Genomic DNA, 23514 nt, shown 5'->3' with positions numbered 1-23514 from the left:
GTCACGTACAAATGTAACGCTTAAAATTAAGAGTAGTCTGCTACACAGCCGGTTTTAGTGTCGTCACGCAACGCTACTCCCACAAACCGTTTGTGGGGAGGAGCGTTGCGTGACGACACTAAAAACGGCTCTGTAGCAGACTAAACTAAGAGGTACTAAGACTTTGATTTAAATCGAGTTTTTCCTTTATGAAAGAATCAATACAGAAGTTGTTCTTTCATCGTTTATTACAACTTGATAATCATATACATCAAATAAACCGCAACTATGAAAGCAACATGCTTTAAACAAAACCTTTTAGAGTTGAGAACTTAAAAAGATTGTCAAAGCACCAAAAACCGTTTATTTTAACTTCAAGAATAATCGTCACAAACATGGTTCATATGATTTTCATAATGTTGCAGAAGAAGAGCCTCACTACTCATCTCCTCTTGACAAATCCAACAGCTGTGTTTCTCCATAATGACCGATCGTGCATCTGTTACACCAGTGTTTCCGGTTTCGCTCTGTGTCTGCTGGTTCTCTGTAAAGCCTGTGGCCCTGACATCAACGTTTTCACTTCTTCCCCTCTTCCGTCTACAGGATTCCAATCGTTTGGAAAGACGTTTGTTTTTCTGGGAAAATTTAAGTGACCTTTCCTGAGTGTGCAATCTTTCATGACTCCTCAGGTTTCCTGATTGGTTAAAACACTTGCCACACTGTTTACATTCGTAAGGCTTTTCCCCAGTGTGAACTCTTTCGTGACTCCTTAGGCTTCCTGCTTCGCTAAAACACTTGCCACACTGTTTACAGTCATATGGCTTTTCCCCAGTGTGAACTCTTTCATGTCTTCTTAGGCCTCCTGCTTCACTAAAACACTTCCCACACTGTTTACATTCATAAGGCTTTTCGCCAGTGTGAACTCTTTCATGAGTCCTCAGGCTTACTGCAACACTAAAACACTTGCCACACTGTTTACATTCAAAAGGCTTTTCCCCAGTGTGAACTCTTTCATGAGTCCTTAGGTGTCCTGCTACACTAAACCACTTGCCACACTGTTTACATTCAAAAGGCTTTTCCCCAGTGTGAACTCTTACATGTCTCCTTAGGCTTCCTGCTTCACTAAAACACTTGCCACACTGTTTACATTCAAAACGCTTTTCCCCAGTGTGAACTATTTCATGTCTCCTTAGGCTTCCTGCTACACTAAAACACTTGCCACACTGTTTACATTCATAAGGCCTTTCCCCAGTGTGAACTCTTTCATGTCTCCTTAGGTTTCCTGCTTCGCTAAAACACTTGCCACATTGTTTACATTCATAAGGCTTTTCCCCAGTGTGAATTCTTTCATGACTCCTTAAGCTTCCTGCTTTGCTAAAGCACTTGCCACACTGTTTACATTCATAAGGCTTTTCCCCAGTGTGAACTCTTTCATGCATCCTTAGGTTTCCTGCTTCGCTAAAACACTTGCCACACTGTTTACATTCAAAAGGCTTTTCCCCGGTGTGAACTTTTTCATGAGTCCTTAGGTTTCCTGCTTCATTAAAACACTTGCCACACTGTTTACATTCATAAGGCTTTTCCCCAGTGTGAACTCTTTCATGAGTCTTTGGGCATCCTGCTTGGCTGAAACACTTGGCACACTGTTTACATTGATATGGCTTTCCCCAGTGTGGAATCTTTTATGAGCCATAAAGTGTCCTGCATTGTTAACACACTTGCGACACTGCTGACACTCAAGGACTTTGAGGTTGCCCTGCTTTAAAGGTTTTACAGTTAGGATACCTTTGGAAAGATGAAGAACCATAATTAGGTAAATAGACATTATTTGTTTTGTTGCCACCAGCATAACCTTTGGGGCCTGGTGGTGAGAGGCCTGCAGTGAGTAGTTTAAAGATGGTGTTGTCAGGGACATGTGGAAAATTAGAAAACTTTTAAGACACCCGCTCATGCAAAAGTGGTTCCACACAATAAACCAGCTGATTACATACCTACAATTCTACATAAACCCTTCAAACTGGAGAATCCATCAACTGACAACATGGGTCAGTTGATTATTTGTTGACTTTGTATTTGGATCTGAGAGTTCCTTGTGGTTGGTAAAATAACACACTTTTAAAATAATGGTAATTAAGGTTCATCATACAGCATTTATACAGACAATATAGTGAAACCTGAATTACTACAAATCTTCCCTGGAGAGTAACAGGATTTATTCTAGGAATTGGCTTATTCTCTTACTCTTTGTAAGAGTCTAGTGGCCACCCTTGTTGTTGTTCTGTAGGTGGCCATTTTTCCAAGAAAGAGGGGTTCATATATTAGCTAAAATAATGAATGTGATTTCAAGTCACACTTAAAAAAAGTAAATAATACCAATTTTTTTTAAAACTGATTTTGGTCGTCATATAGATTAGTTTAAGGGACACGATCAGCTATGGAACCACTGGTTTTGCCAGTTTGAAACACATTTATCTCAAACCAGAATTAAATTTAGAACTGCAATAACTAGCAGTAACCAATAGTTAGGAAGTGCGAGTGAACATTTGCATTTACTTTAGAGCAAGGCTGCTGCCTAAGGGAATTTTTGGGAACTCATGGGCACAAATAGTAGCATACAGTAGTAAAGGATCAACTAACATTCAAGGGCCAATCTCCTCTTTCCTGTACTAGAGATATTATTTGCTTTATTGCATTTCAAGAACAGACCCCTACAGCCAGTGTACCTAAACCTAGTTTTAATTAGTTCATCAGAATAACCATATTGATAGTGTCTGTATCTAAAGTTGACAATCTTGACCTCTTCCTCGAAACTTCATTCTCTCTTCCTTTTAGCGAAGGCGAGGTTAATGCAAATCAGAATGTTACATGTTCGCCCAGCTTGGCTGAGAATGACTCTGACTGCTCCAGAATAGCGAAGGAAATCGCAATGGTGAGTGGATTTTTTGTCGAAGGAAGGAGGCAGACATTGCTTTATTCTTGCAAGTGACAAGAATCTTTTTTACTTATCGCTTTTACCTATCATCCCAAACTTTGATGACCTTGTATTACTCCCTTGTATATCCCTTCTTAACATACTGTAATGTCGCCTGGTCCTCCACCTACTGTTCCAACCTAAACTGTATTTACCTTTTGCAAAAGCATCTAGTGCGACTCATAACAAAAGCTCACTATCTAGCAAATACTGCCCCTTTATTTAGCCAGCTTAAAGTCCTTGACATATTTAGTATTAATTCATTTTCTGTCGCTACCTTTATGTATTCTTATCACCATAATCTTTTGCCTAATAGCTTTCATGACTTGTTCTTAAGTAGTAATCAAGTCCATCAATACGAAACTCGACTAGCCTCTCAATATAGACCTCATTTTTGTAGAACAAATATAAAGCAATTCAGTATCCTTTACCGAGGACCTAAAATCTGGAATTCGTTGCCTGTTTCACTAATTAGCTCTCCTTCTATATCTGTTTTTAAAAAAAATTTAAAGAATTATCTCACTGATAGCCGATCTGTCGTTTAATTTTCTGATCTTGCTCACTCTGCACACAGCCATGAACTTAGTTCACTAGGTAGTTGAAGGAAACCTATTAATATAAGCTTCAAGCTTCGTTAGGCTTCCTTGTCACATTAGTTTTATAATTTAATTAACACCTTTTGTTCATGTTGTGTAAGGTTTTGTGAGTGACTAAATAAATAAATAAATAAATAAATAATAAATAAGAATGAGAAAGATCATAAAAATCTGCGACGCAAACTTAACTAGTCGATTATTGCCCAAAACAGGAAGTCCTGTCACAAAGCAACAAGCCTTGTAGCAGGAAACAAACAAAACAGATGGAGATCCACCAATCTGCAAGTAAACTTGTATTTCCTAAGAGGTCCGCTAAGATGACTGAGGGAACACAAAAACCCAAAATATGCAAAATGCACAGCGGGATACAACAAATTTCGCTATAAGTCCCAATAGTGACCAACATTAATTTTCTCCTAACAATATCCATGCATCATTCATCAAAAGAAAAGTTTATGAGAATTACACCTTTTGCCGTTTATTATTTAAGCAATAGAAAACGTTTTCCGCATTTGCATAGCCTGATATAAACACGAGAGGGGTTGGGAGAATTCGAGACAGTTATGCAAACCCGAGACGAAGTCGAGGGTTTGCATAACCGTCGAGAATTCTCCCAACGCCTCGAGTGTTTATATCAGGCTATGCAAACACAGGAAAAAAGTTTTCTATTGCTTTTATAAAATAACTCTCCCTAGAAAAAAACGCAAAACTCTTTGTATGGCACTGATTAAAAGAGAAATTCTTACCAGTCGCAAAATCTTGTCCACGAAGTCCTGCACGCGTAATGAGTTCTAGTTTTGCAAAAAGATGCTTTGCAAAATACGGAGTTTTCTCGCTTAAAATGTCAGCTTAAGTGAAGAAAAATTGACTCACCTTCTTTGTAAAGATTTTCCATGTTTCAGCCGACGAAGGAATGGGTAAATAAAGTAAACTTGTCGAGTTTTGAACTCGAAAACTTTTTCAAATTTAGTGCTTGCGTGATTAGCGCGCGAAAAGCCAAACAACTTGACGCCACAACCATGTTTACATACTCTCATGCAAACACTGCTCTCGGCCAATCAGAGCGCGCGTACTATCTTAGTTATTTTATAAGAGAAAATATGCATTCGTTTGCATGAAACGGCAATCAACAGCGCAAAGATCCATTCATTAGAGTGAAAAAAAGGAACATTTGCGCATAAATCATATTCAATTATGATTTTTGCATAATTAATCAACATTTAATAAACTGCTCTATTTTCCTTTTTCTTTCCTTAAGTGGAGGTAAGTGTGTATTGCTACAAAATAGAGCTACAATCAGCGACAAAATTACAATGTAGTTGAGACACTTTGCCCTAAAGCCGATGCTTTACTGACTTCTAAACTGGAAATAAAGCTTTCTCTCCCCTCCCCCATCCCCTCCATGCAATGCTGTGCCGCTGTTCGAGCTACCTATAGAACTGCAACTTTGAATGAAGGGGAGTGGGGAGGGAGGTAAATTTTTTTTTTGCACATTTTAGATCAACTTCCGAAGCTTACAGGGCGTGTAAAATGATCAGAAACAAATTGGTTTATCGGCCCAGTTATGCTGTAATCGGAATGATATGCTTGACTAAATGCCGAACGCAGTTTAAATCAAGTGATCGATGCGATCATGATGTAAATTACCTTCAAAAACCATTGCAGTGTCATTGAAAGATTTCGCAAGAGGACGGCAATGTCCTGTGTAACCTGTGTCACTAACACATCCTTAATGTACTGAAACCTTGTCTTACCTCAAGGAACAAGATATTTCCGCCTTGATCAAATCACACATGGGAAAATGCAACCAAGAAATGGCCTGTCTGGAGGATTCACAGATTCACACATCAGCCGCCATTTTGATTTTGAATTGTGAGAGAAACTTGGGGAGAGTACGAAAACCCGCCGGTGGAAAAACGGTGGTATTCCGGTGGTAATCCGGTGGTAGGCTTTTGTGAGGGTCTGAATGGGGGGGTCCACTTGTCGGTTGTCGGTTAAAATTCAGTTACTTTGTCGGTAGTTGGTTAAAATTTTCGATCTTTGTCGGTAGTCGGTTAACCTTTAGATTTTTGTCGGTTGTTGAAAAATCTCGGTTATTAAGTAAGAACGCGATATTTTTTATGTATTTCACCCAGTTTCAAGACTTTGATCCCTGAGGAAAGAGTAAAACTTGTAAGAATGTATCATTTGATTGCACTTTAACTTCATTAACTCTTGTTTGTTTATGGAACATGATCGTTTATTACACCATTGTTTGCCAAATGAATATCATAAGCACTGATAAAATCACCAAACCTTTTTTTGTAAATGCGAACTTGGTTTCCCTGTCGACTACAGGGCACAGTAGCCTTTTGGATACTTAAATTATTCTTAGGGAAAAACTGCAAGGGGTGACAGGCTTCTATACCTTTAATGTTTTGGCTCTAACAAGCATGTCCTTTGCCATATTTTCCTTTCTCAAAGAAATAACACTTTAACCCTCGGACGTACAAGGGATGGGGGGGCGGGGTGTGGATGCCACCCCCTTAGGTTTTTCGGGGATATTTCCAAGAGGATAAAACATCAGCACCTAACGTTTTCAGTAGATGATCGTTTATCCCTCGCACGCATTTTGAGACAAGTTCAGTGATGATCAGTTTCTATGGTTACAAGGTATGTTGGTATGACGTAATAAGCAGCAGGTGTACAAGCCATTTTGAGAGAAGATGTATGTTTTTTCCAACTTTTTTCAACAATAAAAGTAAATCTTGTGGCTAAAATCATGCAAAGTGCTCATTTACGTGTTATTATTCATGTCAAGCAATTACCATTTCTCGCTCTTTTAACCTGATTTCTAATTCTTGGTAAAATCCAACAAGGCGGCCAAGATGGCGACCATTGTCGGTGACGTCACAGGCCTCCAGCAGCGACCGTTCATAAAATATACCTCATCTTGTTAAGAAGATCAAAGGCTTTTCATTGAAGGCAAAATCGCTTCGAAATACTGCAAGATATCAAAAACTCTGAGGAGGGGCAGTGGCGGATTCAGGAGAGGGCCCCCCTTATTTTTTGACCAAAATGAGGTCTCAAGGGCCGAAAAAAATTTTTTTGCAGACCGGCCCCCCCCCCCCCCTTATCTCAGGGTCTGGATGACCGCTCCCCCCCCCCATGCCCCTTATCTGAAGGGGATCTGGATCCGCCCCTGAGGGGTTCCATCTACCCTCTTCTTGTACCATGGTGGGGGATATGATTTTGCGTGTACGTCCGAGGGTTAAGTGGTTCTTTAAAACTTTGGCAAGGTAGTGGTTGGTTTTGTATGAGATTACACTTTTTCATTAAAGCTTGTTTTATAATAGACACTAAGGGCTTGTATAGTGTCACGAAATGCAATATTTCTTTTTCTTCCTTGTTGTTTTGTTTCAGGAGCGCTGCTTTCCTTCTATAAGTTTTACTTCCAATAGCAATTTGTCTTTCAAAATTGTGTGGCTAGCCTCTGTCCATTTACCGCTTTTTGAAATCTGAAATACTTCCTTCTCATTCATTCATTCTCAAGGCTTCTTGTTTGTCAAATCCATTTTAAGAGGTGAGATAATGTATATACTGGAAGGTGTCCTTTTAAAATGCGTCTTTACGTCAATGGTATAGCATTTTCTCATTTTTCATTGAATGTTGTGCCTTGGTATCTTACCGGGTCTCTTAAAGGATTGTCTCAGTGTCAGATATTTCGGTCGTAAATTTCACAGCCAGTAGAGTAGTAGGGTGAAGTAAGTTTATTTGTTCCGTGAATTTGAAGAAATCTACCATGTCTTGTTTACTTATGTCCCATAGGGAAAAAATACATCTATGAAGCGTTTTCAATCAGTTGGCTTAAAGACGGCTTTGCTTAAACTTTGTGTTTCAATATATGCGGCCATGAAAATGTTCGAAAGGAAACTGCTGTTTGTGCTCATCGCGGTACCGTGGTTTTTTACTGGCGGCTTTCCATTAAACTGGAAAGAACTGAAAGAACTTTCGGACCGAAACAAGAAACGTTCAGTTTTTTCACCTTTGTCTTTTCAATAAGATTTATAAAGTCGGTACCATTTTTAAGGTGTGGCTTCTGTGATTATGAAATTGGTTTTAGTATTGTACCCGTATCAACAAAAGAGAAAGTTCTTTCTGTTAGACCATCTGATGAGTCATAAATTTAAAGAGGTTACTTCCTAACGGCTAGAGAAAAAATGCAAAATCCTCTTTTTTCTGAAAACAAATATTGATAATGTCAGCCCATGTCGGTAGTCGGTTAATATTTTTCCTGTCGGTAGTCGGTAATTTTTCACTCGTTTTGTCGGTAGTCAATTATATTTTCCGCCTTTTGTCGCTAGTCGGTTAACCCCATTCACACCCTCTTTTGTACATTATGCTAGCATTTTTTCGAGCATTTTAGTGAGGCAAAAGCATTGAGCATTATTCGAGCATTTTAGTGGCATTTTCCCCGGAAAATTAATTTTTCCGAGAACATAAAATAGAAATTAACTTTTTTCAGGAGCCCATGCCCCATGAGCTCCTGCTTTTTTAAACAAAATGAAGACTAAAACTCAAAATTCACAAAAAACCTAATACAGCTGGTTTTTTGGGCTGTATTTATGAACTTGTACACGTTGTCGTTGTTACTTGCAACACTTGCACGTTTTTTGTAAGTGTAAACTTTGAAATTAATTAAAAAAACTGTTTGTATAATGAGCATTATCCGAGCATTTTAGTGACCTTTTTGGGGAGACCGACCATTTTAGTAAGAAAAATGGAGCCTTAAGGTGGAGCATTTTAGTAGGGAAGCAAAAGCATAATGTACAAAAGCCTAGCCCGTGGTCCGCCGGCGGTCCGTCCAGGATGATCGTAGGAGATCGTCGGAGATTGTGAGCTGGATGACATGGCTGGGAGGGTTAGGAGAAGAATGTGAGCTAAGGTTTTTTTACTTGTTTGTTTGTTTAGTAGTTTCAAAGGAATTCAATTGCTGTATTTTTAGTGCATTCACTTTTATGTAGCCTCTCTTCCTTCTATGTGCAAATCGTTTTTCCGATGGAAGGTTAGGGATAGACAACAAGAAACGTGTTTGGGATAGTGAGGGCTGTTCTCGTTGGCCATATTCCTGTAGGCTGCAGCCCCATGAGTTATTTTTTCGAGTTTTTCAAGCAAGCAAGGCCAAGCCCGAGGCGGGTGTGGAGCGCCGGGGTGGAGTGAAAACCACGGACTTTGATCAGATCAATGAAAAACGGTCCTCGGTTACTAACAAAATACAACAAAACGCATCCATATCTGACTCTGTGATTGAACTTTGACTTCTGGTGTTTTCCCGGGTTTCTTGTCCTTCAAAGAGAATTTCATTATTTTTTAAATACGGTTCTCAGTGACAATGGACTGATTGTCAGTCGTACTAAAAGCTATGTTAAGCTGGTTGCTACAAGCCAGAGGATGATAAAATCTGCTTTCAAACTTTTCCTCTACCAATCCCGGCGGAACCACTCGAACTAAATGGAACGTTGTCTAATCCACTTAATCGACCGATAATGTTCCGTTAAGTTCGGTGATCGAACACAATCGAACTCCCCAAAAAAAAAAAAAAATTGGTAATTAAATCGAACTTTGATTGAGTCCGATTACGTTCAATGGTCGAAGTTGGCATTCATTCGATTAAAAAATGGGACGTTATAAAGGAAATTGCGCGTGTTTTCACGAATGTTTTATTTTTTGTAGGGTGTCCTACGACTGACTATATTCCGGAAGTGGTTGTGGCGGATCAGTGTACAGTATAGTGTATATTTTGCAAGAAGAAGAACACCCGGGAAGAACAAGACTATTATTGTCATATTGCAATCTTATCCTGAATCACACAGTGAATATTATACTCCGTTAGACATTTTACTTTATAGCGTCCCTCTTAGGTTCAGACCTTCTCCGCTTTTGTATCTGCCACGTGGACTAGGGAAACTAAGCACTGCTACAGTAAGACAAGGCGATCAAGCGAATCCAATAAACCCGGAACATTTAGTCTTAATGATCTTAGATAATCTGGTTGTTTTGTTGCTTTTTTGTTGCCTATTTTGAGTGTAGATTAGAACGTTCAATTAAGTTCGATTGCTTCGATTGAGTGGCGAAATCGATCTCTCACGAATTTTTTTGGTTCGACTGTGTTCAATTACCGAGCTTAATCGAAACTAATCGTTCGATTGAGTTCAATTAAGTTGGATTGCCGAACGGCAGTTCAAGTGGTTACGCCGGGACCAATATCGGGAGCAAGTACAGTGCAAGACATAAATGCCAGATTGGTTGTTTTCCAGACACTTAAGAGTAAGGACGGTTTATCGGCTGCCGCTTATGCACAGACACACGGCTACTCTTTCATCAAAATACGCCAAAATAGACAGATTAGCCTGCGTGGCAGGCGTTTGAAAGGGAGGGGAAAGGGGGTTTTGAGCGCGAAAGAAACGCCAGGGGGCCGCGCCAAAACACCCACTTTTCCTTCCCTTTCAAGTGCCCGCTACGCGGGCCATAGACGGGTTAGTTCGACTCTAGTAAGTTAAGTTTGATTCTGAATGCAGGGTACTGAAAGAGTTCGCTTAAGAACTAGCACCAGTTGTCAAGGATATTTACAACGCATCCCTGATCGAGGGTTACTTTCCTGATGCCTTGAAGGCCTCACTGCTGAACCCAATCCCTAAAATCTCACCTCCGCAGCGGATAGAGAGCGATTTGCGGCCCATCGCTCTGACATGCACTCTTGCTAAGGTGCTTGAGGGATTCCCACGGGACCCCGTCATTATTCAAGTGTCTCATCAGATCGACCCTCGTCAGTTTGCACGTGCAGAACAATCCACCACTGACGCGTTAGTCTATTTGCTGCAGGCTGTGTATGAGGCAGCGGATACAGGGAGCTGTGGTGCTAGGCTGTTTTTTGCTGACTACTCTAAAGGTTTTGACATGATTGACCACAGTGTGCTGATTGAGGAGCTAAGGAACATGCAAGTGCACGCAGCTGTTATAGTTAACTGGATAATAGCTTTTCTGTGTAACAGGACTCAGGCTGTGAGGATAGAGAACATTATATCTGAGTGAAAAACTCCCAAGGGCGGTATACCACAAGGCACCAAGTTAGGAGTCATTTTGTTTACAATCATGACAAATAATTTATTGCGCTCATGGAACCTTAGAATAAAGTTTGTTGATGATACCACAGCCCTTGAAATAATCCCTAGGAACAGTGCCAGTCTACTCAATTTTGTTACAAACTATATCTATGCTTTTCCTGAAGATCACAGAATGAAATTAAACCCTACTAAATGCAAGGAGATGCTAATTAATTTTATGAGTAATCATAATTTTATTGTGAATCCTATTGTAATTGGTAGTAACACAATTGAGAGAGTCATGACATATAAGTTACTAGGCGTTTATGTAAGTAATGACCTGAAATGGAACCATCATGTAGAAGTTATGGTGCAAAAAGGAAACCCGAGGCTTTACTCTTTAAGGGTCCTTAAGCAATGTGGTGCACCTCCAGCTTCACTGGCTAAGGTTTATACAACCATTGTCGTTCTGTTCTAGAATATGCTGCCCCTGTCTGGCAAAATATACCAGATTTTCTATCTTATAAGATTGAGAGCATTCAGAAAAGGGCTATGCGCATCATTTTTCCTTTAATGAATTACAACGAGGCATTAAATGCCCTTAATTTAACAACTCTAAGCGACAGACGCACCCATCTATGCCAGGTTTATATTGATAGACTCTGGAATGAGAATCACCCCTTGCATTTTATGCTCCCCAAACAGGAGGATGTTGTGCATAATTATAATCTTAGATCTGGCATTAGCCGCTCCACGCGTCCTACCTGTAGGACCAAGCGCACGCAAGAGTTTGTCACGCATAAGTATACCTAGTGGCTTGTACAATTAATTTTTTCTAATATTTATTGGATTTATTGTATTATATGTTGGTATTATATGTTTGTAAATAGCTCTGTAATTCAGCCATTCTGTATATTGCTGCAATGAGTCTTAATAAACAGTTATTATTTTTTACATAGGCTTGAATTAAAAGAAAACGAGGCGCACGAAGTAGTATCCAGCGAATGAAAGAGAAACTAAATCTGAACAGTTCTTTAAGGAGCTTGGCTTGACAGACTCTTGACGTTCGGATGATGAATATATTTTTCAAAAATTTTAGCTGGTATTTCTATAGCTTTTTTTTCTCGATTGATTTTTGTATCTTTTTAAGCTAACTAATTTTTTTGAATTAGCCATTATTCCAGCGGGTATGATCACATTCACGTATTTAATATCCTATGTCCAATCTGTACATTTTAATTTTCTTTCCGTGGCTAAATTGTGAATTGACTCATAAGTCCCTTAGTATATTTGTGTTTAGACTTTACAGGTACTAACAGAAACTATTGTTAAAAAATTCTTTTAATTTTATTTTACAAAATGCGGAGAATCAGAGAAAACTGGTAAAACTGGTTTTGCTATGATCTTCTTAGGTCACCAGTAGTAGACTGATGAAAAAAGAAAAACACGGCGAGAGGCGGTGATAAACACGGTAAACCAAAGCTTTTTTTCTATAAACCTAACGTAAACTGTGCGTAAACTATTACAAAATTGTCTAATCTTGGTTATCACACCATAATATCCCGACAGTACGGTTCCAAAAAAATCCAGATTGTTTGGATTTTCGTGCTTGCAGGAACAACATTTCAAATAACTGGATTGATCTGTACAGCAGCCGCCTGCTGCTCTGATCTACTTCTCAATTACAACAATTTCCGCCAAACTCAGCGTCTTCTCTTAGTGGAAAAATGGAAAGAAACGTTGCTCTTTAACTAGTGGTGGTTCATGCTAATACCACTTGTCAACTTAAAATTATCTTGAATTTGATTCAAGACAATTTGGAAGACAATTGCAATTTCTCAAGTGCTGACACGCGCGCTCTAAGCCCCAGCGAGCATGGGGGGGGAGGGGAGTACTCCGGATTTCAATTTTCGATTCCTGGATTTGTTTAAGTAGGAAAATTTTAGCAAGTATTTTTTCGGCAGTTTGATTTACGTAGAGATTGTTTTGGGTATTCAAAACTATCTGAAGATTTATGATTGTTATATCATTTAACGCTTGCTGGAAATTTTTATGGCTCGGCAGGGGATTTTTTTGCTGGTTAAATTTTGGTCCAGGGAGGGAGTTCTTTGGGTTTTGTTTGAAGCCCTATAAATTTTTGGGGGGTTTGATTTTTTTCCCCATTTGATCATTGCTGTCACTTAAACTCCGGAGTACCGCCCCCCGCTCCCCACTGGGCTCTAAACACACACACATTGGACAACTTTAAATCGGTGAGAAAATCCAAGCGTTTTCGCTTCCTTATGGATATAGAGTTACAGTGGAACTTAAGTTTTGTTACGTGGGTAATCTTTTAGAGGACGGATAGCTTGCAAACTAAACTGAACGCAGGGTTGTCGGAACAGCAACAAGAAGATTTATTCCAAAAATGAACGTAGTTTCCACGGAGTAAAACTCCACAACAGCACGTAACTCGTTAAACTTACACGGCCTCCGCCAACTTGAATAAACAGTGCTTTCGTCACACTTGACTAAACACGACTAACGTCAAACTCTCTTCGCTTGTGAAAACTAGTTAAAACTTAACTCGGACTCGCCTACTTATATACTTTTACAATAAGATTCTAGAACTTTCTAAATAGTCTTATTATAGAAAGATTACAAAATATACCGCTTTAGAAACGCTTACACAAGATTCTAAAATAAACAAACTATGAACTCTCGCGAACCTTCTAGAAAGTCACGCAATACAATTTTTCGTAACAAGTTTAATATACCACAATCCTTTGGCGGCATTGAACAAAGGAGGAGTATAAATAACTGTTGCCTGAACTAACGTCTTTATTGATGAACGAGCACGTTCTTGCGATCGAAAAGCAGTTTCGTTAAATGGAACAAAAATCTGAAACCAGATTGAGATGCCAATCTGAACGATCCTAGTACGGAGGTGGATCGTTTAAAATTTAAAGTGTAATTTTCGTTGCATATAACAGATAAATTGGTGTGAAGTGGGTTTGATCTCAGCCAGAGTGGTTACCAGACAAGGACTAACAAAACTCGCCAAGAGATCAAAGGCATTAAAAATCGAATTTGAACCACCAATTACTTGGTTTTATTTTTCTTGGAATTATTAAGTTGACCATAAAGTTGTAGTAATATAAAGCAACTTACTGGAATAGGGCACGTTATACTATCAGACGTAATACATAGGGCCTTTCAACACCAATAAGTGACTGGCATTCTTTAATATGGGGTAACAGTTATTATAATAACTGGAGGGTTCCAGGAACCACGGCCATGAGAACATCATAAATACAAGACTGTAGAATATGGATGAAAGTAAGAAAGCCCTTTTATACATTGTAAGAAAAAAGGTTTCTTTCCATTCATATCATGAGAAGTTATAGTCTTCTATAAATGGTCACGTAAAAATGTAAAGCTTAAAATTAAGAGTGGTCTGCTACAGAGCCGGTTTTAGTGTCGTCACGCAACGCTCTTCCCACAAACCGTTTGTGGGGAGGAGCGTTGCGTGACGACACTAAAAACGGCTCTGTAGCAGACTAAACTAAGAGGCACTAAGACTTTGATTTAAATCGAGTGTTTCCTCTATGGAAGAATTAATACAGAAGTTGTCCCTTCATCGAATTTTTCCAGCTTGATAATCATTCACATCGAATGAACAGTATGAAAGCAACATGCCTTAAACAAAACCAATTGACGTTTTGAGAGTTTGAAAAATAAAAAATGTTGTCAAAGCACCAAAAAAAAAAACAAAAGAAAGAAAAGAACTTAAAAGGACCAAACCGTTTTTTTAACTTCAACAATAATTGTCACAAACATGGGTCACATGATTTTCATAATGTTGAAGAAGAAGAGCCTCACTACTAATCTCCTCTTGACAAATCCAACAGCTGTGTTTCTCAATAAAGACCGATCGTGCATCTGTTACACCATTGTTTCCGGTTTCTCTCTGTGTCTGCTGGTTCTCTGTAAAGCCTGTGACCCTCACAACGTTTTCACTTCCTGCTCTCTTCCTTTTACAGGATTCCAATCGTTTGGACAGACATTTGTTTTTCTGGAAAAATTTAAGTGACCTTTCCCGAGTGTGGAATCTTTCATGACTCCTCAGGTTTCCAGCTTGGTTAAAACACTTGCCACACTGTTTACATTCATAAGGCTTTTCCCCAGTGTGAACTCTTTCATGAGTCCTTAGGCTTCCTGCTCGGCTGAAACACTTGCCACACTGTTTACATTCATAACGCTTTTCCCCAGTGTGAACTCTTTCATGAGTCCTTAGATGTCCTGCTTGGCTGAAACACTTGCCACACTGTTTACATTCATAAGGCTTTTCCCCACTGTGAACTCTTTCATGAGTCCTTAGGCTTCCTGCTCGGCTGAAACACTTGCCACACTGTTTACATTCATAAGGCTTTTCCCCACTGTGAACTCTTTTATGAGTCCTTAGGCTTCCTGCTTGGCTGAAACACTTGCCACACTGTTTACATTCATAAGGCTTTTCCCCAGTGTGAACCCTTTCATGAGTCCTAAGGCGTCTTGCTTGACTAAAACACTTACCACACTGTTTACATTCATAAGGTTTTTCACGAGTGTGGAATCTTTCATGAATCCTTAGACTGCCTGATGTGCTGAAGCACTTACCACACTGTTTACATTCATATGGCTTTTCCCCAGTATGAACTCTTTCATGACGCTTTAGCTGTGCTGCTAAGCTAAAACACTTTCCACACTGTTTACATTCAAATGGCTTTTCCCCAGTGTGAACTCTTTCATGAGTCCTTAGGAGTCCTGCTTGGCTGAAACACTTGCCACACTGTTTACATTCATAAGGCTTTTCTCCAGTGTGAACTCTTTCATGGATCGTTAGGTGTTCTGCTCGGCCAAAACACTTTCCACACTGTTTACATTCATAAGGCTTTTCCCCAGTGTGAACTCTTTCATGAGTCCTTAGGCTTCCTGCTTGGCTGAAACACTTGCCACACTGTTTACATTCATAAGGTTTTTCCCCACTGTGAACTCTTTCATGAGTCCTTAGGTGTCCTGCTTCACTAAAACACTTGCCACACTGTTTACAGTTATATGGCTTTTCCCCAGTGTGAACTCTTTCATGACGCTTTAGGTATCCTACCAGACTAAAACACTTGCCACACTGTTTACATTCATAAGGCTTTTCCCCAGTGTGAACTCTTTCATGAGTCCTTAGGTTTTCTGCTAGATTAAAACACTTGCCACACTGTTTACATTCATAAGGCTTTTCCCCAGTGTGAACTCTTTCATGTTTCCTTAGGTTTCCTGCTACACTAAAACACTTACCACACTGTTTACATTCATACGGCTTTTCCCCAGTGTGAACTCTTTCATGTATCGTTAGGGCTCCTGATCGGCTAAAACACTTGCCACACTCTTTACATTCATATGGCTTTTCCCCAGTGTGGAATCTTTTATGAGCCCTAAAGTGCCCTGCATTGTTAAAACACTTGCCACACTGCTGACACTCAAGGGACATTGAGGTTGCTCTGATTTAAAGATTTTGCAGTTAGGATACCTTTGGAAAGATGAAGAACCATAAATAGGTAAATACACATTATTTGTTTTGTTTCTGCCAGCGTAAACTTTTCCACCAGGTGGTTAGAGGCCTGAAGTGAGTAGGTTAAAGGTGGTTTTGTCACGGGCATGTGGAAAATTAGAAAACTTTTAAGACACCCGCTCATGAAAAAGTGGTTCCACACCATAAACCAGCTGATTAGATACCTAAAATTTTACATGAACCCTTGAAACTAGAGAATCCATCAACATGGGGCAGTTGATTATTTGTTTACTTTGTATTTCGAAATGACAGTTCCTTATGGTTTGTAAAATAACACACTTTAAAAATAACGGTAATTAAGGTTCATCCTACAGCATTCATACAGACAATATAGTGAAACCTGTATTACCATAAATCCTCTATTAAACTCCCAGGAGGCATTTTCATTTCAAGCATGTTTGATGGGGGGAGGTAAACAGAGAGGGAGGATTATTTGAGAGGGGGCAGGGTTATTTAATTTACTGTGAAATGCAACAATAAACACAAGAAAGGAAGAGGAAGGAACAGACTTAAAGGGGCTATGTCACCCCACACGCATGCGCGAGCCAATGAAAACAAACTTGAAAAAGTCGGCCCGTCTTTTTCAAGTTCTGTCGGAGATTTTGGAAGGCTGTTTTTATCTGTCTAAATCTCAGCCATCGTTCGATAGTTAGCGAAGTTTTGTATTAAGAATTGTTCTATGGAGATTACAGAATAATTTTTTGGCGTTATTTTGAAATTGTTTGCCTGTGGAATGTTTTTACGTGGATTTACTGTGTCCTCTTATCAGCGGCCGTTGTAATGGCAGAGTTAATAACGGCTACTCCACAATGAGTGACGGAATCTTTGATGGAATCTTCCCTATAGTTCACAGAACCTTTCTATTGAGTTATTTTAGAGGTTGCTGGCTCTTGGATTTTTCTTGTGCTCAAAGTATGTGGACATTTAATGAAGCGGCTATCGAGTTGGCGGCGGCCGTTTTTGGTAAACGATTACAAGAGCATCAGGCCATGAGTTTCGTGACCAAACTAAACTCCTGGCGAAGGAAACATTATAAAATTCGGCTAGATTCCTTCTTGTATTTATCTGGATTCACGGCAAAGATAAACACGACCGTTTGCTCGTCCAGATTGTTCTCAACGGACTTAGAGAGGCACCAGGCTGGAGAGGCACCTTAGTACGAGTTAGATCCTGTAAATGCCATGTTTTTGAAATGTTTGTGTTAGAGCATATTTTTGGAAAATAGCAGAGTTTACTTTCCCTTTTTATCAACGGACTGCTTATAGTGGAGTAGTATACCAATGACGCTTGGTTCTGTTTTTCTCGACGTCGCAGTGATTCGGCACGATCGAACAATTTTGCGCGATAATGTATGTTTCCCTAAGATCAAAACAAAGACTTGATGTCTCTTGTTCTATCAGGATCTAAATTATAAAATCACTAGCGACAGACAAGTCTAATTGTTAATGATTTGAAACAGTCTTGGTCTTTATCTTCTGTCTAGCGTCTTTTGTAGTTCATTTGTAAAATACAACTTCGATTTATTTTGTTGAATAAGACAATATGTTGTTGTTGAATTTTTGTTTGCGCACTATTTTATGAATAGCATGCGTTTTTACTCCAAAACTACGAGTAAAATTGTCGTCACAATTTTATTCTTGATCTAGCATAACCAGAGAAGAAACGTTCCGTAAATTCTATCGAAATATCCCTTATCTAAACCCATTTCGCTTGTAATAAACCTTTCTAAATTCGGAGCCTTGGACGTGACAGAGAACATGGAGAAAGTCACGCGTTAAAAACAATAGAATTTTGACGGTTGAAAGTAATTTGCATAACCTCAGAGCGCATGCTCTCCAGCTGACATAGCCCCTTTAAGTAACGGTTCCCTACTTCCTGTTTGGACCAGGAACAAACAAACAAACAAACAAACAACCAAACAGCAGCCAGAAAATGGTATCAGTAATTGATTCTTCATAATAACACTGGAATGTAAAGTGGAAACACTCAAGCACATGAAATTGGAAGATCAAAAATAAATCGCAACTTCCATAGAAGATCAGTGCACATGAAGTGTTACAGTCGTGATTTATTTACCCCTTTAAGTCCCAGGAGTGACCAACATCAATTTTCCCCAAACAACATCAGTATATAATCAAGTAGAAAGGTTATGAGAATTAATAAAATGATCACTTGAACGAAATATGCTTTGATCTTTAAACAAATTCTCTCAACCAATTATTCAAGAATTGTATGGAGGCCAGTTTGGAGAATTTCCATGTTGATCTTGAAGCTTAAAGGGTTATAGCATCTATCACTTATTTATTTGGTCTAAAGAGTAACCGGGTTTATTCTAGGAATTGGCTTATTCTCTTACTCTTGGTAAGAGTCCAGTGGCCACCCTTGTTATTCTGAAGGTGGCCATTTTTCCAAGAAAGAGGAGTGCATATATTAGGAGTAATCGGTGCTTAGGAGAGTGCGTTCGATATGTTTGTTAGGTATACAGGTAGCAGTTGAGAGGGAAGGGCGGTTGCGATATAGATAAATATGATTATGGCATATTTTGAACGTAAGGGTTGCATACAGCGAAACCTCTCTTTAAACTGTGTATCATTATAAGAAGGGTTTGGAAAAGCTATCGTATGGTTCCGTGTCAAGTGCTTGTAATCGGAGGAGATATTGGCCAAAGTGCGTCGGGCGTGTAAATAGAACATTTTCTCAAAGGCTGATTGGTGCTAACTTAACCCAGGATTCTTTATCTTTCTTCTAAAACATTTCTTCGGACAATTTTCTCTGTTATTTTTAAGAGCATCCAATCATCAACTTGTTGACAAAATAAATTACACCGAATTTACTGTTTTAAAAGCTTTCACATCTGAATTCAAACTTCGCACTAACCCTGTCAAAGCCTTCAATGGAATGTGTGTGCATATACGTCAATAACTTTTCCAGCAATTTGGTCGAGCATGTTGATTTCAGTAACTCGAGAGTGGCGCTACTGTGGGCTGGTTTAGAAGTATTTCCTAATAAATAACAAAGAGTTAAAGTGTTTGTTTGTTCGGTGCCGAAAATATCACAAGTCATGATCAAATGGCGCCGCTGAGCTTCACATCTCGGTAGATTTACTTTGTGGCACAACGGCTGCCAAGCAACACAACTTGGTAGATTTACTTTGTGACACAATGGTGGCCGAGCTACACAACTCGGTAAATTTACTTTGTGGCAAAACGGGCGCCGAACTAAACCTGGTTTGATGCATGCACCAGGAGTCTGAAAAAAGCTGAAAAATATGAAGGCTTAATCTAAAGTAAAATTTAACAGCAAACTTCTGAAAGATGAACGCTTTGGATGATTCAGCAAACACAGATCGATGTACGCTTTACGAAGATTCAGCAAACTTTTAAAAGATGATCGCTTTACGAAGACACAATATCAGACCTAAGCAAACCTCTGAAAGATGAACATCAAGGACACAAGAATCACCACGAGTTAGCATGTCAAAGTGAGGCAAATGTGTGTCCACGATGAAAATGTAATCACAAAAAAGCCTCCCTTATTAATTGCACAGGACACCCAATAATGCAGAGAACACCCAACACAAATTAGGAGTTGCGTTTTCGTACCTCGAACGCAATAATAAATATGATTTCAAGTCAAACCTAAAAAGAATAAATAATAATAGATTTTTTTAAAACTGATATTGGTGCTTATATAGATTAGTTTAAGGGACACGGTCAGCGATGGAACCACTGGTTTTGCCAGTTTGAAAAGCATGTATCTCAACCCAAATCAAATTTAGAACTGCTATAACTAGCAGTAACCAATGGTCAGGAAGTGTGAGTGAACATCTGCATTTTCCTTAGAGCAAGGCTGCTGCCTAAGAGAATTTTTTGGGAGCCCTTTGGGCTACAACGAATTTTGCTTTAAGTCCCAATAGTGACCAACATCAATTTTCTCCTAACGATATCCATACATCATCGAAAGAAAAGGTTATGAGAATTACACCTTTTGCTGTTCATTACGAGAAAATATGCATTCATTTGCGTGAAACGGTGACCAAAAGTGCAGAGATCCATTCATTAGAGCGAAAAAAAGGAACATTTACGCATAAATCAGATTCAATTATGATTTTTGCATAATTAATCAACATATTTCAATAACATTTTTGGGCATTCATATGTGTCACTCGGCATACAAAGAGAAAATTATAATTATACTCCCATTAACACCAAAATGCAAGTCATTAACACCATCTTGAAAGTCAATAGGGACAATAGATAAACATTGAAGTGCAAGCAATGCTCATTAACATTTTTATGATGAATTTGCTTTATGTAAATGTTCATTGTTTTGTGCTAATGAATGTATCTTCGTGCTATTGGTCGCCGTTTCACACAAATAAATGTGTATTTTCTTCTATTCAGCAGCGAAAGGTGTCATAAAATGATCACCTGAGAGAGAATGCTTTGATCTTTTATGAAATTCTCTCAACTCATTCTTTAAGGAAATATATAGAGATCAGTTTGGAGAATTTGTAAGTGGATATTGGGGCTAAAAGGGTTAAGGTGACTAATACTTACAGTTATCTTTAACCAAAATGGCTTGGTGGGTCACTAGTTATAGAATGAAAAAGATATAGGGAATCTGAGTATAAAACAGACTTAACAAAGACATTTAACGATACGTTTTAAAGAACAAGTGTTTAAGGTATATATTTGAATGGTTCAGTATCTTGGTGGGTCATCAGTCGAGGTTAGAGTTGCATGACAAAGGCTTTACGGTCAAACCTGTGCAGGGCTCAAAGTTAGCGACTAACTGGTCGCATATGCGACTGGATTTTTGGTTGTGCACCTAAAAATTCATGTGTAATCGCACCTGTGCGCCGTAAAACCCAAAGCACAGTGCGACCGACTGACTTCCGATTATGCTTAGGAACTCGAACTAGAAAGACGGTGTATATTTAATTGGTCTTTCTCCCAATGGATTCTACGAACTTGAATGTTCTTTTTCATTTCAATGTTTTACTCCTTCCCAGACTCTTCCGTTTTGTAATGAACACCGCTGACACATGCAAATACAGTTGACTCCCGTTAACGCGAACCCTCGCTAACTCGAACCTCACACTAACTCGTACCAAAATCGATTTCCCCTGGATTTCTGCCATACATGCACTATAATTTTACCTTCGGTAACTCGAACCCTCGATAACTCGAACTCCCGCTAACTCGAACCAATTTTCGTTTCCCCTCAGGTCATTTTCTATATAATTTTATCCTTGATAACTCGAACCATGTTTTGAGCCCTTAAAAAGTCGGGAAAAAAGCCGTCTACTGGCGTCCAAAACATTGAATTTTGGACTTCCCATTGACGTGTTGTAGGAGTATAGTTTACTAGTGGAGGCTAATATTCATTGTCACAGGCTAATGTGAAGCAGCGTTACTTCTTAAAACAGTAAAACACATGCTCTATTTAGGCTATGGTTTGTTACGTTACGTTCTGATTTATAATCTAGAAGTATCTTTTAATTTTCACTTGACATTTCTACAATATTATTAAATGTGATTGAAATGTTCACTGTGCGGTAAAGACTGTTTTTTACCTTACTCTCTGCTATTTTCTTCGAGCTCCCGATAACTCAAACTCCCGATAACTCGAACTTTTTTCGATTTCCCTTGAAGGTTCGCATTATCGGGAGTCGACTGTATATGCTACGAATGAAACACGTACTTTTTGTGCAATGGACGATCATGTCGAACGTTCAGTTTTAACGTCAATCAAAACAAAAACAGTGCGGATTAAGAGCCTTTTTTTCCAGGTAAGAAAGTTTCTTAAGTCGTATTCCAGTTACATGTAAGTCATTGCACATTTAACAAATTCATTAAAGATTATTTTTCATTCTTGTTCGACACACTCATTGTTGTCAGTTTTGAATTGTTTTTCAAGTGTAAGTTTTCTTTAGTCACAACTGTACTGTCAAAAAGAGAAATTAGTATTAAAAATCACAACGGTATTACTACGTAGCAAACTGAAGATGACAAATAAACATGGTACTGTTAAGCTTTTTACTTTTTCTTTTGAAATAGATGCTCCTAACATTAGAAGCTGTGCTCCTAAAATTTTCAGCTGCGCGCCTAAAATTTCGTCAGTGCGCCTAAAAATTTATATCTGGTAGCACAAGTGCTCCCAAACTGAAATTTAAACTTTGAGCCCCGCATTGTACAAAGGTAACCCTTGGGAAATGGCAAGGAAACCATTATATATGGTTAGCATTAGGTAATATCGGCTGAAGTCAGATTGTTTCTTTCAGTAAAATTAGTATAGGTAATACTAAATACCTACATACAGAAATACCTACATGTGAAAATTACAAACCTTTTGCGGGTAGTAGTATAAACAAATAATAGCATGATTTGTATGTGATATTTGGCAAAAATACCACTCATGATATTTCAAAATTGTCTCAAATTTCACTCGCCTAACGGCTCGTGAAATTACGTGTAACAGTTTCGAAATATCACTCGTGGTATTTATGCCAAATATCACTACAAATCATGCTATTATTTGTTTATACTACTACCCGCAAAAGGTTTGTAATTTTCACATGTAGGTATTTCAAATTAAGCTGAAATACCACTGCTCTAAGCCAATCAAATTGCAGAAATTTCTCAAGTAGCAGTATAACATGAAGAACAACTCAAGTCCAACTTTACTGTGTAATATAAAAGTGAAATAGAAAAACTCCACTGTGATGCTTTGAACCCGGCTCACTTGCTTTATAGCCTACATCCATATCCACTACACCAAAGAGGACTAGCTGCCAAATCCAGTAATTTTTAAAATATACATGTTCTTACATATGCTGTACCCCATTACAATATTTGAAAGCTAACCATTTTCAGTCCAGTGCTTAACCCTAATCTCTGCAGATCAGTGCTTAACTCTCTACTGTGTTCTCTCCATAACTGGCACTCTGTAGTTTTGGTTTCTTCAGCTTTTCTAGCCTCATTCTACATTCCAGTTTTGTTCCATTATGGAAATAATGCGTTGTGTAAAATTCATAAGGTGTCCAATCTGGCTTCACTCGATGTTATCTAACGCTAACCATTATCTACAGGGTGACTGCTATATACAGGTCAACTTTGCAGAAAATATAAGGTAAGTGAAAATTTTGGGAAGTTGTCCGGTGACTGTAATATACAGGCTATTTTCACTAGGGCCATTATATACAGGTTTGACTGTATTATGATTGAGTAACTGGGCGTCTCGGTGGCTTATTAGTAATGAGCTTACGCAACAGGACGGTACAAAGAAGATGACGGCAAA

The 23514-nt window shown here is 38.8% G+C and overlaps 1 protein-coding gene across 1 annotated transcript in view; it reads right to left on the bottom strand.

The window, feature by feature from the left end:
- The window catches only part of LOC140932287 (uncharacterized), a 76227-nt gene that overhangs the window by 32767 nt on the left and 19946 nt on the right, over positions 1-23514 (bottom strand). Inside the window, exons 3-5 of the mRNA XM_073381908.1 lie at positions 19127-19214; positions 14702-16141; positions 691-1575 (exon numbers count right to left, since the gene is read on the bottom strand). Coding sequence (XP_073238009.1) covers positions 691-1575; positions 14702-16141; positions 19127-19214 — 2413 coding nt within the window. The remainder of the gene's footprint in view (positions 1-690; positions 1576-14701; positions 16142-19126; positions 19215-23514) is intronic.

This window comes from Porites lutea, chromosome 3 (assembly GCF_958299795.1).
Source record: "Porites lutea chromosome 3, jaPorLute2.1, whole genome shotgun sequence".
NCBI classification, from domain to species: domain Eukaryota; kingdom Metazoa; phylum Cnidaria; class Anthozoa; order Scleractinia; family Poritidae; genus Porites; species Porites lutea.
The sequence above is the reverse complement of the archived record's forward strand: the minus strand, read 5'-3'. Positions and strand labels throughout refer to the sequence as shown.